Raw genomic sequence first — 16596 nt, forward strand, 5'->3', positions numbered from 1 at the left:
GTAAACGTGTGCACTTGCTCAAGAGCAACTATTGTCCAAGACATCAGGTCCTACGTCACTGTTACACCTACATGTCTGACACATCAGGAGACTGTGAACCGGAGGACCTACACCCAGTAGTGAGACAGAGTTTTTCCATTTGCACTGTAAGTGCGTATATTCTTCAGTTCTTCTGCTGGATGTGATGGTTTGTAAAGTGAAGTTGAGCTGAAGCACACAACTAACAAAAAATGGTGACCGTTATTATTAGAGCTGTGCAAAAGCAAAAAAAAAATTATGGAAAATAATGAGTCACATGAGAATAACTACGAAGGGGAGAGAGTTCACAGACATACAGTAAGTCTTGATTTAATTTATTGTCATGTGACTGGAACCAAATAATCGCTCTCTTATACATGAGCAAATATTCTTCAATGCCGCAAATTCTTCTTTGTGTAGAATATAAAATGGTTAACAGCCATTTACAGTGATACAAAAGTACATTTAAAATAGCAATCACTATTATGGATATTATTTTTTCAGTCAGCTTCAAAGACAGGTTACATAACACAGAACAAAAAATAGTTAAATTATAAAGAAAGGGTTTTCTCTGAGTTCTCTGTAAACGCTGAGAAGAGATCGGGTCATCTGCCCTGTGGACACGCCCACGCCAAACGCCCCTGAGACTCGACATTGCTGGATCTGCTGCAGCAGGTGCTGACGTGAGAGGGGGAGGCAAGAGACGAAAGTTCAAAAAGAAATGACGCCAAGATACTTTAAATGTAAACACAAACATAGACAATGACAAAAAGCTATTGGGTGCATGTCTGCGGTCTTCTAAAAGTCTTGGGCTGAATGGGTTGATTTATTTATAAGAAATGTACTATACTTAATAGAAATCCTTCTTCCTTTCATGTCACTGTAAATGGAATAACATCACTTTGGGCTTTGGTATTTGCAGTGGGTACCTGTCATTACATTTATAGGCTAATTATTCATTAATGTAATTGATTACTGAAAAAAAGACAGGTGATTAGGTAATAATAATAATAATTGTTAGTTGCAATGGACAAAAGTAAGTAAATGTAGGTCTTACCTCGGCCCGCTGCAGTGCCTGTCTTAAACCTAAACTCTGGACCCTCTGTGTGCAAGCAGCCCTCTCAGGAGCCCTCTGCAACAGAGTCTGTGTGAAGGAACAGAGCAGACAATGAATCTGAAGGAATTTCACGCGTGCATCTAAAAGCAGGGACACACATAACTACGAGCGGAGTCACAGCAGTCTAGGATAGTCCGAGGTAGTTGTGCTGTCTAGTTGCAGCTACAGTCTAATCATTGCGCATGTGTAAGGGGATGATTTAGGTCTCTCTCAACTAACATGTTTGATTGTATCACTTAGTCTTTCCATAATCTTGTATTGTGCACTAGTGAAAGACTGACTGCAGCCATTTTCAGTAACTAACGAAGACTGAGTTTGCAACAGGAGGAAGAAAAGAAAATTCAACCTTGATATATTTTTCTTTTCTTTTGAGGTTCCCTACATTTACAAGAAGTCAACCTTTGTAAAGTTGAACAAAATAAATACAAATTTCCAGCAACTCCTCTCAATCTGTAGCTTGCATCAAACAGCTTCTAGGCATCAAGTTGTGAAAGCTGCATGGTTGTTTTGGAAACACAATACTGAAGAAAAATCGTTTGTGTGCGAGTGTTCCATCCAAACTCAATCTTTAGATATGTCCTCCTCAAAAACATCCATTACGTCCGTGTCAAGTATAACAAAAAAACCTGCAAATGTCGGACAAAACTCATCCTACTGTAAGTTTCTCTGAATATGCTGTAAAGGATGGCACTGGGTGTGTTTTTACCTGTACCCGGCGCAGCACAGCATGGTGCAGGCCGCACACTGCTGCTATAGATGAGCTCTCGACTTGAACCTCCACTGTTGTCAGGGACTCCTCCTTCCCCACGCTCTCCTCCCCTACATTTACCTGGAGAACAAAAGCACTCATCTGTTTTATTCAAATAACACAAGATCAAATATACAGAGTAACCTTTTATAAATATAATATTAGATCATTCTTTACCTCTTTTGCAGTCAGCTTGACTGTGTGTCCGTTTGGACCTCGAGCATGGACCACTGAGCTGCTGAGTGCAATCTTGTCTCCTTGGTGTCCCGTCTTCACTCCTCCAGGACCTTCAGACAACAACCATTCCAGTAGAGAAAGGCTTACATTTTGAGGAGCCAACTTTGGCCCCTGAGGGTCCAAATCTGAGCTTTTCAACACCAGCGTATCCCTCAGTAACTCTGATGACACCCGTACACTTGCTGAATACTGCTCTCGCTCAGGGTTTGAAGCACCCTCTCCTCCTCCCTCCCCTCTTCCACTGCACCTCATCCGGCGTGAGCTTACAAAAGCTTGGATGGTATCTGCTGTGGTGTTGTTGGATTGAGATGTGGCCTTTTTATGGGTAGCTGTGGGACTGTTCACCTGCAGGGCGTGCAACCAATCCACTGTCAGTGTGTTCAAGGGCAAACTAAAGCAGCTACTCTGCGAACCAGGAAGGTTTGCTGCCTCCTCTCCCAGGAGACTTGAGAGTGAGAAGATGAGTGAGCAGCTTACGGTCATAGGGAAGGTTGCGTCGCCTGCAGCTGCTAAGGGCAGTGATACTTCTAACGTTTCCCCTGGATGGAGATTGGGGAATGGGAATGAAAAATTTGTGGTGGAGCCCCCCCCCCCTGCGCTGGGAGAATAGGACAGAGGAAAGACAGTGATGCTCAGTGTCCAGCCTCGTTCCAAAACATAAGGACTTGAATTATCCAGGACACATGTCAGGTTCAGGGAGTCTTTTTGAAGCAATCTGCTCCACTTGGTCATGGCATGACATCTGATTGGCTTCTCCTGGATTGGAAGATGCTCTTCACTATTTGTACTGGCTATCAGCAGGAAGCTGATGTTAAGCACCTGATTCAGGTGCCTCAGGATTTGGTTTTTGGATTTGATTGCAATTTTCAACGCTGATGCTCTAAAAGAAAACAAGGAAAATCCCACTTATATCAACGGAAAGACAATGTTAACTACAATGCATGTCTACTGTGTCTTCCATTTCAGTGTTAAATTATATTAACAATCAAAAAGGAATCGTGTTGAGCATACCTATCACAAACATCCCCGATAGCAGACAGGATGTCCCTGATGCTGCGGCCCACATGTGTGGAAGGCACCTTGGACAATCTTGCATCCTCTCTCCCCACAGGTAAGGTAATCCTCTGGAGCTGCCCGCTGGCAGACAGCCCCAGCAGCTGAACTTCACCAGGTATGTGAGAGCAATTTCCAAAGTTAGGGGAAAAAAACTAATAGTTTAGTCTTAAGAGTTCAGAGTCACAAGTTAAACAAAGACAACACACAAAGACAAAGAAGGATACAAGACAGAGGTAGCTAAGAGACTTAGGCCCAGTTGCAAAGCAAACATGTAGGCTCAGTTACATAATTGCCACTGAACTCGAAGAGCATCTTAGATACAGAATGCAGTCGTTCAGTAAACACTCTTATCACACCGTGATATCGATTTATAATCAAATACTATTGTCTGCCACATATGTCATATTAGACTCAGACGCACTTGAACAGACTTAACAAGGAAGAGTTTTCAAAACAGTTTGGAACTGCGTTATTACAACTAAACCATACTATATCTATGCCTAACACACAGTTTTCATTTGTCTGCAAGTACATTTGTATACAGTAGTGGTATGAACTGAAAGCGATCGCTGCCAGATGGAAATCATTCTTTGGTTGGCGCCTGTAAAGTCAACACTTCTATGCTCGGCCTGAGTCTGCTTACCTTCAGTGTTGCATGTAGGCTCAGCCAAGGCGATGACTCTACACACATTTAAGCTGATGGGGCTTTGGAGAGCAGCGCCTGTCTCCTCAACCCTTTCTTGGCCTTCTCTCCCAGATGATCTCTCCGATAGATCCAGGCCCAGCAGGTCTGACCCAGTGCTGTAGTAAAGACAGTTTGTATCCACGCAGCCACACATCACAGGCCCCGGTACACACCTCTCAATAAAACCAGCTATGTTGCCCCCTCCCTCTGGCCCTCCCTTGTCTGTTTTGATCAGCACCACTCTCCCTAGTTCACCCACTGCCACCAAACACTGTGCATGGCCCGGACCCGTTTCCATGACAACAGATGCGCCAACAAATACGACTGGCTGCTCAAGGCTATGCAGGACTCGGAGCCGTGATCCTGGGGGACGCAGAGGGAGGAAACACAGGCACCCGTCTGGCAGGCCACAAAGAATTACTGGGGATTTGGCGAGGGCGGCGTCTATCCCAAACAGAAGTTTAAAGAGGACCGGCTCAAGGCGCACGTGGCCGTTAGTTAACATTGCCTCTGATGAAGAAGTGGAGTAGGAAGATGGTGGGGTTGTATCACTAGAATGGACACAAATCAGCGCAGGCCTCCTCATTCCTGCGTGTACAACACCAGAGACCAGTGGTAGACTGAAAGAACTGAGCATCTCATAGCTGCTGGACTCTGACTGGTTTGGAGAATTGTACAGAGTCAACATCCAGGACGCGTCTCTCTGGGAAACAGTCAGGAGCAGAGAGCCGACAAGGAGCAGCGATAACACTCCTTCTTCTGGAACAACAAGAAACTCAGAAGGGATTTTCAGCTCAGTTGGGCTGGAGGATGCATTAGCTGGGGAGCTGTGAGCTCTGCAGAGGTGAAAGTTCACATAAATAAGAGAAATTGACAGGATTAAATTTAACACATTTTATATAACACATGGGCAATTATTCAGGGACTTTGAGGAACTGAATGAAAACCTAAGTACTGTGAATGCAGTAAAATTGGACCACCTATATGAAGGTTCATACCTGGATTGCAGAAATTGTAAACTGACACAATAAACTCCGCTCCCACAGGCTACATAGAGGAGCTGCTTGTCATGACTCTCAACCAGGTCACTCACAGGACCGGAAAACTGGAGGACAGCCTGCAACACAACAAAACAACACAACAGTCAAGCACAGAAAAAATGGATAGTTATCTTTACCACCTGACCAATGTAATCGGAATGCCTGATCAATGTAAAGTATGTGAGTTACTTGCCGTGAGTTTTCTCTCTTGAGTGCTGAAAACATACACTTCGTCGCTGCCACTGCAGAGAAACACATCTGTCCCAAAACCAAACTTGACCTTCGTTGTGCATGATGTTCCTGAAAAGCCTAATTCTGCCCAAGTCTCAACAGCACACCGTCCTTCCATAGCCACAACACCGAAGAAGAAACTGACTAGTCAGCATATGTAACGTTGGGCACACTGTTAACTCTGTTAGCTGAGTGAGGGATGATAAATGTGAAAGTTCGTGCCAAAACTGGACGAGGTAATCCTGAACCGGTTGTAGAGGATGGGACCAGGATAAGACGCACACACAAAGTTCCGCGCGTGGCGTTTTGGACCAATAACCGCCAAGAACTACATTACCCATGAAAAATTAACGGAAGTCTAATGCCAGACGGTGGATGTGGGTTTGGTGTTAATAAATTATTTCTGGGCTCAGGGAAGAGGGTAGAGGACGAGAGTAATGTGTTCTATTTTCTTCCAAAAACAATTTATGAAAGATGTATTGTTATTTTGTTTGACGTTTTAGCGCTAGTGTCCACAGCCGAGAACACTGGGTGGCGTACTTGTGCAATTTTTATGTTGTAAATCCACAAAGAAGAAGAAATTACGGGACGCACGTGGTCTTCATCCGCCAATCAAAACAGTCAAACTGAACGCTCGACGAAATTTGAAAACATCCTTGAGTTCGGTAGCTTTAGGTGGAGGTGACGACACACTGATTTAGCTAAGCTAAGGTTATTGACATTTATTTTAACGCTAAAGAAATGGGCCCTTGCAACGAAGAGGATATCAAAATGTATTTTTATGAGAATAGGCTGAAAACTTTCGAGGGGTGGCCATTCGACGAAGACTGTTCGTGTACCCCGGAGAACGTGAGTGAACGTTATCAACGGTTGACTTTTTTGGGCTACGGTTAGCGACGCATTACGTTACCTCTTGCTAGCTAACACAACAACAATTAGCTCGAAAGCAAGAAAACAGCTAAAATTCAAATGAAATACGCCGTAACCTTACCGAGGGTTTAGCTGTAGGTTTACCGCTACGAAAACTTTGAATTTGAAACGTTTACTTTACATTTTATAGGTAGCTAGGTGTCAAATGTAACATTTAAAGTGTTCTTGCTCATATAATAAAGGTCGCTCTAATTTGAGATCAATTAACAAAACTGTGAACGATTTTGAAGAAATACCTGTATATCTTTGAGCTCAGGCACATGATTGGCTTAAGTTAGATACCACTAGTTTTAGTTAATATAACTAGGGCTGCAACTAATGAGTTTTAATTATGGACTAATTTCTCAGTTATGTTTTCAAGTAACTGATTAACCATTTAGTCTATAAAATTAAAAAAAAAAAAAAAATTACAAATAGCATGACACAATTTCCCAGTGCCCGATGTGTGGCGTCTTCAAATAGCTTGTTTTGTCAGTCCCTAAACCACATAAATGTCCATTTGTCTGACCGTCAGTCCAAAGCTCAGAGATATTCAATTTGCAATAACATGAAACAGAGAAATGCTGGAACTGGAGAATGTTTTGGGTTTTTGCTTGGGAAATGACTAATCGATTATCAAAATAATTGACAGTTTTCTGTGGATCACTGATTAGTTGATCTGTTTATTGTTTCAGTTCTGGTAATAAAATATTTATGGAACAACAATGTTGTTGATTGTCTCTCTATTAACCAGTCCATTAATTAACTAATCATTTCAGCATTAAATACAGCTTCTTTTTTTTAAATGTCATCTGTCTGTTCATTTGTTTCTCCAGATGGCCAAAGCTGGCTTCATTCACACCCCTTCAGACAACAGCCCAGACATCGCCATGTGTTTCTTCTGCCTCAAAGAGCTGGAGGGCTGGGAGCCGGAGGATGACCCAGAGTAAGATAACCACATTACCAGGCTCATGGGTCAGAAATGTAAATAAAAGGACTGGAGATTTGTGCAGCTTCATTTCTTTATCAATTTAAGTTTATCTTATATTTTTTAATTAGTCTAATTCTCTAGAGAAATAGGTTGGTGTAGTAACAAATGCATTAAGATTCAGCCGGGTTAATAGACAAGTGGCTCACAACAAGCAATAACACAACAGAATTATAAAAACAAATAAGTTAGAATGTAAACTATATTATAAAGTTTAAGGAGCACTCCAGTGGTTTAGTGTTCACTTCATAAAGTTAGTGGGCTTGCGAGAGACAGATTTAACAAAGAATGGTCAAATTTGAGTTAGCCTAAGCAAAGATATCTCAACACTGTATCCCTTAATTTTCCATAATGCAACTTGATAGCATGTTTTTTTTAGACCCTCTCTTCTGTTGAACTAGTTTGTAGCACAGACTTTCTGTTAAAAAAAAATTGTAGTCTCCAAAACATCATTAAGGTTATTTTCTCAGACTTCAGAAATCTTCAGCAGACATATACAACTGATCTTTAATATGTATAGTCAGTGGAGTGCCTTAAAAACTTGAAACTGATTCAAATATGTGTGTAAATTGGCACAAAATGATTCAGATAAACACATTTTGAGGCGGCTCTCTTTTCCCCTCTTTGACTGAGTGGTAAAAATCTAAACCTAATAAAAAAAGTAGTGGTGAAGCTTATTAATGAATGATTTTTGTTGAGACTAAAAGCTGTTGACTCTCATTTCAATAAAATTTTATTTATATAGCGCCAATTCATAACAGAAGTTATCTCATTGCACTTTTCCTATAGAGCAGGTCTAGACCATACTCTTTATAATATTATTTAGAGAGACCCAACAAATCCCACCATGAGCAAGCATGGTAATATGCTTGCTCTCAACATTTTTGAGGCAGTAGTTTAAAATGTTGTACAGCACATGTACCTTTTTAAGTGTCTTTTATTTGTTGTGTGTGAGTGTTTACTTGTGTCCTTGGTGTGTTACATAATTTTGCAGTTTTTTCCGACTGATGCACCAGCACTTCAGGCATTAACTATCTGAACTCTGTAAATATTTGCTATACATGTTACTGTGAAATGTCACAGTTGTTGAACTTCACAATATGGTGTGTATTATTTAGTGTTGGTTTATACCGGCTGTTTTCTCTACAGCAAGCAGACCTGTATTGGAAACCATTCCTCACTGAAATAACTTTTGCACACGGATGATATGTGAAAAGTGAAGTAATTCTCATGTCCATTTTGCGTGGTACAATGTCCTTTACCTTCAAGTGTGTGTGTGTGTGTGTGTGTGTGTGTGTGTGTGCATACATTTGCACATGGTCCGTGAAATGAAATATTTGTCTCCCCCTCATCACTCTCTTGCTTTGTTACCAGAAAGGAGCACAAATCCCATTCACCATCATGCCACTTCATCACCCTGAAGAAGAAAGTAGAAGAGCTGACTGTGGAGGAATTCTTCAAACTACAGAAGGAGAGGCACAAGTTCATCATTGTATGTACTTCAGAGGACCCCATAACTTTAAAATTACTGACTTACATGATGCATAATTTAATCAATTGACTGTTTAAGTCAGTTAATCTATATGACTGCCAACATATGTTTTCAATCTGTTCTTTTATCCTCTATCTTTGTTTTTCTTATGTCTGAAAAGTGCGTTCATTGCACAGCAAGACTAACATCTACAAAATGTTAGTAAGTTCCTGTGAGAACAAGGGACCTTGGCATTATTTCTGATCCAGATTTCATTTCCTCCACTCACAGAACAAATCCTGTAACGAGGCCATCACCAAGTTTGAAGAGGCTGCCAAATTGAGAAGAGCAGATATCATCAAAACAGCCATGGGTGAAGAGTGACACCTGAATAGATGCTGATGAATGAGATGGGCGGTGTGTGAGAGATTAATTGTAGCTGTAAAGCAACTGACTGGATTCTGCTGAACTCATTTCAATGTTCCCTTCATATGCCTTCATGTCTTCTTTGTATCACTGTATATAAGTCCTCTTTAATGTCTTCTGTTTTCATGTGATCTGTTTTTATTCATTAAACTGTTTATTCATCAAACATTAGACTGTTTGGTTACCCTATTTATTTATTTATTGGGGGTAATAATGTGGAGCGTCTAGGTCAGTCTGCAAGAGGCCACCCATACACTCAAAAGATTATTTCGTTTCTTTTCGTTTCTTTCTTTTCGTTTTTTTTTTTTTTTTGGTGATGGTAATATACTTGGACATTTTTAGTTTTTAGCCCCATAAGTGTGTCCCATATTCCTTCATTATTGTCTCCCTCCATGTCGTGCGTAAACGAGTGCGCCTCCCGAATAAATTCAAGTCCCTCCCAGACAGAAGCTGCTGCCGCTGTTCTGCGAGGTTGTTCTCATCCTCGTGCAGTTCTGTGACTTTATTCATTCGTTCAACTTGATCTCTACCTCCATTCTGTAGATTTTAATTACTGCTTCCACGGGGAAAGCTTTTGGATAACCTCAACACCTACTGTGGGGGGTCGGCATCCCGTAATGAACGCGTCAACGTTTGAAAGACCGGATCAACGCTAGAAAAGCCGCGTTGCGTATGAGTTAAATCCTTCACCGTTACGCATGAATTAAACCCTCACCTGTACAGGATGAGGGTAACCTTTGGCTCTCTGGTCATCTCAGCCGGCATCTGCGGGATTCTGAGCTTCGCTTTTTTGGCGACTTCCCTCGGAACCGAGTATTGGTACATCATAGAGATGAATCCTATGAACATCAGCGACATTGAGGACATGAGCTCCCACTCGGGACTGTGGAGCATCAACGAAGGTAGGCTACTTTCCATGACTTCCTCTCGCAATGATTGAGATTTCAGCACCCAGCCAAGCTTTTTTTTTAATAACCTAACTATTGATTGAGTGAAATGTATATAACTCTGTTTTTAATTGTAACATCCAGGTGGGAAGATGTACGCAGACTCTATTGACTCTTTCACAGCTGACTACTCCAGGTACTCTGAGACTGAGCTCCAGATGCTGAGTGAGTCTCTCTTCTTCCAGCTTTGATGAAACTCTGTGCTCATCATAACACATACTCTGCTAATGAAGTTTCACTGTCAGGGCAGCCATAACGCCACAGATGCTCCATAACCCATCTGTTTTTGTGTATTTGTGTGTTTATACGCAGGCATGCACAGTGCAATAGTGGTTTTGCTTCCCTTCAGCCTGGTCCTATTGCTGTTTGGTGGCATCTGTGGATTGGTCAGCTCCCTGGCTCGGAGCCCTGTCCTCCTCACCGGCACGGCCTCCTACTTCTTCATCTGCAGTAAGTTGAGGTTCAGCTCCTTCACTCTGGTGTGCTCTCTCACTGTATCCATTTCCAGCTCTAGTGGAGGGCAAAGATCAGGTCCAAGAGTTAAGCTGTTCACCTCAGTGTGTCCTTGTAGGTGACGTCAGTAACTTTATGAGGTAATTATTGTGTGTAAGAACACTTAGTTGTCGAGGTGTTTTTGTGCATCCACTAAGATATCTTGGCAGCTTTTCAAAACAGAGCCATTAAAACAAAAACCACATTGCCCACACTGGCACTTATGCACCAGGGTGAATCAGTGCTACCAGTGTACCCACTGGCAATACTTCAAAGAGCTTTTAAAAAAACAAAATATATATATATTAGAATAGAAATAATTAAAGCTGCAAGCAGCAATGAATGGGCCCTCGGCACCTGACCATTATTAATGTCTTAAGGCTTTTCTGCCAAAATTTGGTGTGGATGTGGTCAACCTGCTAGGAGTACTCAAAGTATAAAACGTGTTATTTCCTGTTGCCAGTAGGTGGCGCTATGACTGAGTGAATTTTGGCATGTAGATGTCTTCAGGGCGTGACTCTTATCAAACCTGCAGTTTGGAGTTACAGCAACTTCCCGTTTCTTCAAAACATCAAAATTCGAAGCCACAGACACGCCCATCAACGAAAACTCACACTTAGCACAACTTCTAATTGCGACGGTCTTTAGATTACACTGCAAAACTTTGAAGTCGATCCGATTAATTCTTAAGGATCACTTAGTTAAAGTACGGATCCTGTAAATGGCAAAAAATGGTCTAAAAGTGCACATTCAATTCAAAATGGCTGACTTCCTGTTGGGTTTAGGGTATGGTTCCAAGAGGCTTTTTTGTGTGTCTTGGGATGATCAATCTGCCACAAAAAATTCGCACATGTAGGTGAAACGTAGGCCGGAGGCTGCCTTTTTTTCAATTTTGTATGGGGCACTATGGAGCCATTTTGCCACACCCATGCCCAAGACCCATATCAGACGTACATTTTCGCCACTTCTGACAAGTGTGCAAAGTTTCATGAGTTTTCGAGCACCTTTTGCCTCTCAAATGCGATTCATTTGGAACGGGTAAGAAGAATTATTCCATGCATTATTTTAGGGACCTCGCAGCAGTCACTGCTCTGGCCCTAAAAATGACAGAAATATCACAGTAAGTGCAAGAGAGAGGTACGCATCAACACAATGCTGCTTTGGATCATTTACCTCAGTGTTAAATCAGGAGCCATTAGGTGGTGGTATAAAGGAGAGAACAGTCAATTGTCCTGACACACTGTTGAAGATTGTTTCTCTCAAATGGCTGCGTGCGGAGAGGAACAGGATACCTCAAAAGCTCTGCAATGCTCTCACCCCTTTTATTATTTTTTTTATTGTAAACAGCATTTTCCTCTCGTACGTTTAGTGTGGCAGTGGTGCCTGTGGATGGAAAATTACTCCCACTGCTTTAAAAATTTTAATTGATTGGAAGCTATTATTCTTAGGGTTTGATTTGGTCGCACAAAACATTTAACTCAAAGAATATGGTAATTGCAACACAGTCAACTAATAGATAATGACAGGTCCCTTTGTAAGTAATTATTTCATTTGATGTTTTACTTGTTCCGATGGAAAACACAGAAGCAGAATGATCAAAAATAAGATTTAAAAAAAGCACAGAACAGATGTAATTTCTTTGTTTGTTTTTTTGGTTTAGATTATAAAATGGTCTCCATTCATACACAACATTTAATGCGCTGATGATATTACAGAAGAAAGTGGAAAACACTAGAAAGCTGTGGAGGGTTTGGAATATATATGGCTGGAGTGTGGTAGTAAAGCAAGGCCATGTGTTTAATTTGAGCAGACGGGAGCACTTCATGTGGAGGGCTGAAATTGACCTCAGTTATAGTTACTGACCTCATGTGGTCCAAGGGACTTACGTTTATTATAACCCAAGACTGATTGGCTGTTTGATTTGGCCATATCAGTTACATATGCATGAATGTGTGTGTGTGTGTGTGTGTGTGTGTGTGTAGCTGCTCTTGCGTCTGTTACATCAGAAGCGCTTCATCGTGTACTCTGCTGGATGGGTTATGAGCGCTTTTATTGATCTGTAGGGAGGCACGACAGTGAAGTAAAATTGCCTTGGAAACAACTGTATCCCAAATTTGCGTCTGTCTTAACGTTCTGTATTTCGTGTCATACCGTCTTTAATTTCACGTTGTTTATGTGGGACAGTTGAGGATAACACTTGATAACCTGCACATGCTGGGGCATTGACATGGTGGTTCACGTATGCTACAAAAAGATTAGAAATGTAGGATATAAAATATATGCAGTACTGTTTGTCTTTAAAAATTGTATATAAAAGAAAATGGTATTTGGCAACGTGGTTAAAATCATTGTCACAATTTTTTTTATAGCGATGCATGTAACAAGATGGCAAAATGTCACGTTAAATTATAAAAATGATGAAAAGCTGTGGTTTCAAAAAAAGAGAGCTAGAACCATAGCTGGTAGTTACAGACAAATAGTACTTTTTTTTTATGTTTGATGTCACAACTAAAACTACATGCAACTGCTTGTGTTAAGAGGTCATATAGATTTATCAGTGACAATAAAGTCTCTTTTTCCTACTATATTCCTGCTTCATGTAAGCTACCACACACCTGGCTTTATGATAATTATTTGACTATCATGCAAATCATGTAAATTTGGGTTATTGGGAGAGTTAGATTACCGTTAACCACGTTAAAGCTATTATATTAACCTGGGTATTTACAGTAATCAAGTTATCCGTGGGCGCATAAACATAGTGCCTGAGCATCTGGCTGAGCTCGTCCCTCCGGATCTCTTTTTGTGCTCTCCTGCCAACGCCTTATGACCTCCATAAAGAGGACCTTGTGATGGATAAACACTTACTTAAAAAGACTCTTTATAGTCTTCCTTTAATAAGCAGCACATGGCAATGTGTGGAATAGAATAAAGGAATTAGATTTGTCGTGTGAACTTGTTGACTGTCCGACTTTTAAAATATCCCGGCCTCCAAGCCACGCATTAGAATTCTCTGTTAATTGCTTTGTTCGGTCTTCCTTCTGATTTTGCAACTACTTTCCTCACCAACCATTAAACAGCCTAATGAGTATTTGTCAGGGCTCCCTGCAGGGCCGTTCCATTGCTTCCTGTGCACTTCATTTTCAGTGTAATTTCATGTTTCCTCTGAAATGAGACCATTTACAAAGTGCTTCCATGTTGAAAGCCAGTCCACACTTATAACAAAAGCTGAAGTACATGATGTTATGTTGATATTAATATTGTGTAACTGACCACAAACATTATTATTATTGCTGTATCGCAGTGCCTGAAAATCTTGAAATATGTTTTAGTGGTCATTTATGAAGTAGTAGTGGTAAGCGATTAATTGTTTTGTCTATAAAATGTCAGAAAATAGTGAACAAGATTAAGAGTGAAGATTTTAGTTAAATGCTAATGTCAGCATGCTAACATTCTTATGTTTAGCATTTGCTAATTAGCACTAAACACAAAGTACATAGGAATGTCATTAGGTTTGCAGATATTGAAAATAAATGTATTTGAGTATTGGACAAATTGAAATTGTGACTTGATGATTGACAGATTTCATGGAAATCCCATCTAATAGTTAAGTAAGACATCTCACTCAAAACCACAGATGTCAACCTCATGGTGGTGCTGGAGGAAAGGTCAGGGGATCACCAAAGTCACTAGGATTCATCCTCTGGGGGACCATGAATATCTACGCAAAATTTCATGGCAATCCATCCAATAGTTGTTGAGATATTTATTTATTTTATTTATTAATCAACTATTTGTTTCAGCTCTGGTAGTAGTAGTTCTTATTGCATGTACAGTATGTGAGACAATTTCCGGTGGGCTTCTCTGCTCTTCCCAGTGAACTGCATAAGAATCAGATGCAGCCTCCTAATCATTCCTTCCGCTTGTAGAACCTCGGGGTGTAATCGTAATAAAAGGATTATTAGTCTCGCCCTGGGTAGCCTCTGCGCTCCACTTGCATCCCCTTAAAACCAGTAGCAAGCTGTCAAAATTAAAAGGGTTTCCAATAGCAACACTGTGAAACTTGTGAGCACTGTGTGGGTTTGTGTGTGTCTCTGATGACTAGAATGTTTGGGAAACAGGCAACACATACGTCAGTACATTTCCTGTCTCTCACAATATGAGATTTTGGGTGGCTAATGACTTGGTGTCATTGTTGGTTTTATTGATGAGCCTTCAGCATGGAGTTCTGACTGGTATGAATTTCTTCTTTATAATTGCTTGTGCATTGCCTTAAGAAACCATACGTATTAGGGCCTAAAAACAGAAATATATATAAAATGTTTTTCAATGAATAGGTGTGTGTATGTGTGTGATGCATCGCTCTCCAGGCCTGCTGACCCTGTGTGGTGTGGGCCTCTACATCATCTACTCGTACCAGGCCCTGGCTGAGACGGAGAGGCTGGTGGGGCCAGAGGGGCTAGCCAATATTCACACCTCCTTCGGCTGGTCTCTGGGTCTGGCCTGGCTCTCCTTCAGCCTGGAGCTCCTCGCCGGTGTACTGCTGCTCGTAGCTGCTCAAATGGCCAAGTTGCAGAATAGCAGTCCCACCGTGGCCTGACATTTAGGATGGGCATTGAACAGTACTGAACTGTATGTGTTGCTGCCATGTGGTTGTGCCTTAGAACAAGGTAACAAACAATAGCTGGACAGTATTAAGGCTTTGACAAAATACAAAGGTTGAACTAAAGATGTTTTGGATTATTTTAAAAGAGTGTTTCCTAAATTTAATGTCCTTAAATCTGCTTCAGATTGGAGATTGACATTCTGATGATTTACAGTAAGTGAAGTGGTGGACTACTGAGTTAAATTTGACCAATTGCGCCCTCTTGAGGTGAGAATTGAAGTAGCTCCTCATATCTATTCAGTGCACCTGACCAGGCTGATGGTCATACTGTAGTAACTTAATCTGTGCCAAACTAAATTGACGAGTTTACAATTTAAGATTATTTCATGTTACCATAAATCTATAGATACATTTTTATTCTCTCAATATTTCACATAAACATTGTTATATTTTTAGTAATGCAGATCAATGTGATGTAAGCTGTATTTGTTTGTTGTTTTTGAATGTTTACAGTTAGAACACCATAAGCTAAACTGTGCTGTACGTGTTGTATATATCATTGTGCTATGTTAGAGGTTTTCTGTTGAAATTGTGTAAAATGTTTCTTACATGTGACTGCAGCTTAAAAATGTTACACTACTGCAGCGACTTATTGTCTGTATTTTGAGCCCATTGATCTTACCACTTAATTCTTCAAGTCCTACCTGTTCCTCTGTCCCTTCAGTACTACACAACAGTGTCTGTATCAGTGTTTTTTCTTGGTAACCAGTTTTACCTTTTAGTTTTATCTGATGAATGAGAAGGTTAGTTTGTCATACAGTTAATCTGTCATGTTTATATAAAATGACTCTCATGCAACAATCATACTTGAACAGCAGATTCTGTTTTGCTGTTTATGAGCTATAATCTTGCTCCTAATGTGTGCATTCAACATGCTCTTATCTCTCATGTTTCTGTCATAAAACCTTTGTTGTGCATTTGTGCAACTGATTTTTCTTTTAACATGAACATTTCTTCTGTTAATATTCTGAAATACCTCTCACAAAGTGCTATTTTTAATTATCTGTGTCAATTGTCAAATGTATTTCTTTCTGCAAGTATTGCCAATTAAATTTGCCATTTTTCCACTGTACAGAGTGAGAAGCTCTTCATGCTTTTGTGGCACCAGAACCAAAGTCGCTCTCTCCTCCTACTTTTTTGCCCTAAGAACAACAGTTGCAAAAAAAAAAAAAAGACATTGGATACACTTAGACAAAAATATTTTCAGGTCTTAAAATAGCAGCACTTGTGACTGGGACATTTGGTTTGAAGGTCAGAGCCAGTTTGTACTTGACTTTTGGCAGCAGGAGTGGGCAGAGTGGGACTGCTGCTGTCAACCATAGCTGACAATATCTTTTCAGAAAAACACAAACACGCGCTACCAAATGCTTTTCTAAAATGTTCCTATGGCAACCTAAACATCTTGTGCATCCACACATACAAAGGATGAAAAGTGGGTGTGAGATTCTGCTCTAAACAAGCTCTGCGTCACTGCAGATAAACATTAAAGGCAAAAGCATCTGCATAAAACTGAATTCATTTTGGCTATCTGATGAACTTTGTTTCTCTGAAATGTCAAGTTTTAA

General features: G+C 40.6%; 3 protein-coding genes across 6 annotated transcripts; 2 read left to right on the forward strand and 1 right to left on the reverse strand.

Moving 5' to 3' along the window:
* Window positions 1–337: 337 nt before the first annotated feature.
* On the reverse strand, window positions 338–5597 carry faap100 (FA core complex associated protein 100). 3 transcript variants are annotated; one of them, XM_044178819.1, is made up of 8 exons: window positions 5095–5597; window positions 4860–4978; window positions 3820–4697; window positions 3132–3282; window positions 2061–3000; window positions 1842–1964; window positions 1076–1162; window positions 338–696 (listed from the first exon to the last, which is right to left on the reverse strand). In XM_044178819.1, exons 1-8 carry the CDS (start codon window positions 5248–5250, stop codon window positions 565–567), a joined length of 2586 nt encoding a protein of 861 aa, XP_044034754.1. In that variant the 5' UTR covers window positions 5251–5597; the 3' UTR covers window positions 338–564. The 3 variants fall into 3 exon arrangements, with proteins under 3 accessions (XP_044034754.1, XP_044034753.1, XP_044034755.1); XM_044178818.1 differs by having other exon boundaries at window positions 1842–1985; XM_044178820.1 differs by lacking the exon at window positions 3132–3282 and having other exon boundaries at window positions 2061–2170.
* A 141-nt stretch (window positions 5598–5738) lies between these two features.
* On the forward strand, window positions 5739–9097 carry birc5a (baculoviral IAP repeat containing 5a). Its single transcript, XM_044178826.1, has 4 exons — window positions 5739–5981; window positions 6878–6987; window positions 8404–8521; window positions 8792–9097. Exons 1-4 carry the CDS (start codon window positions 5874–5876, stop codon window positions 8882–8884), a joined length of 429 nt encoding a protein of 142 aa, XP_044034761.1. The 5' UTR covers window positions 5739–5873; the 3' UTR covers window positions 8885–9097.
* Window positions 9098–9155: 58 nt separating this feature from the next.
* On the forward strand, window positions 9156–16103 carry tmem235b (transmembrane protein 235b). Of its 2 annotated transcripts, none has more exons than XM_044178824.1 (4): window positions 9156–9828; window positions 9958–10038; window positions 10186–10323; window positions 14703–16103. In XM_044178824.1, the coding sequence occupies exons 1-4, from the start codon at window positions 9651–9653 to the stop codon at window positions 14963–14965; spliced, it is 660 nt and encodes a 219-aa protein (XP_044034759.1). In that variant the 5' UTR covers window positions 9156–9650; the 3' UTR covers window positions 14966–16103. The 2 variants fall into 2 exon arrangements, with proteins under 2 accessions (XP_044034759.1, XP_044034760.1); XM_044178825.1 differs by having other exon boundaries at window positions 14736–16103.
* Window positions 16104–16596: the final 493 nt, after the last annotated feature.

The sequence above is a fragment of the Siniperca chuatsi genome, linkage group LG20, assembly GCF_020085105.1.
Source record: "Siniperca chuatsi isolate FFG_IHB_CAS linkage group LG20, ASM2008510v1, whole genome shotgun sequence".
NCBI lineage: Eukaryota > Metazoa > Chordata > Actinopteri > Centrarchiformes > Sinipercidae > Siniperca > Siniperca chuatsi.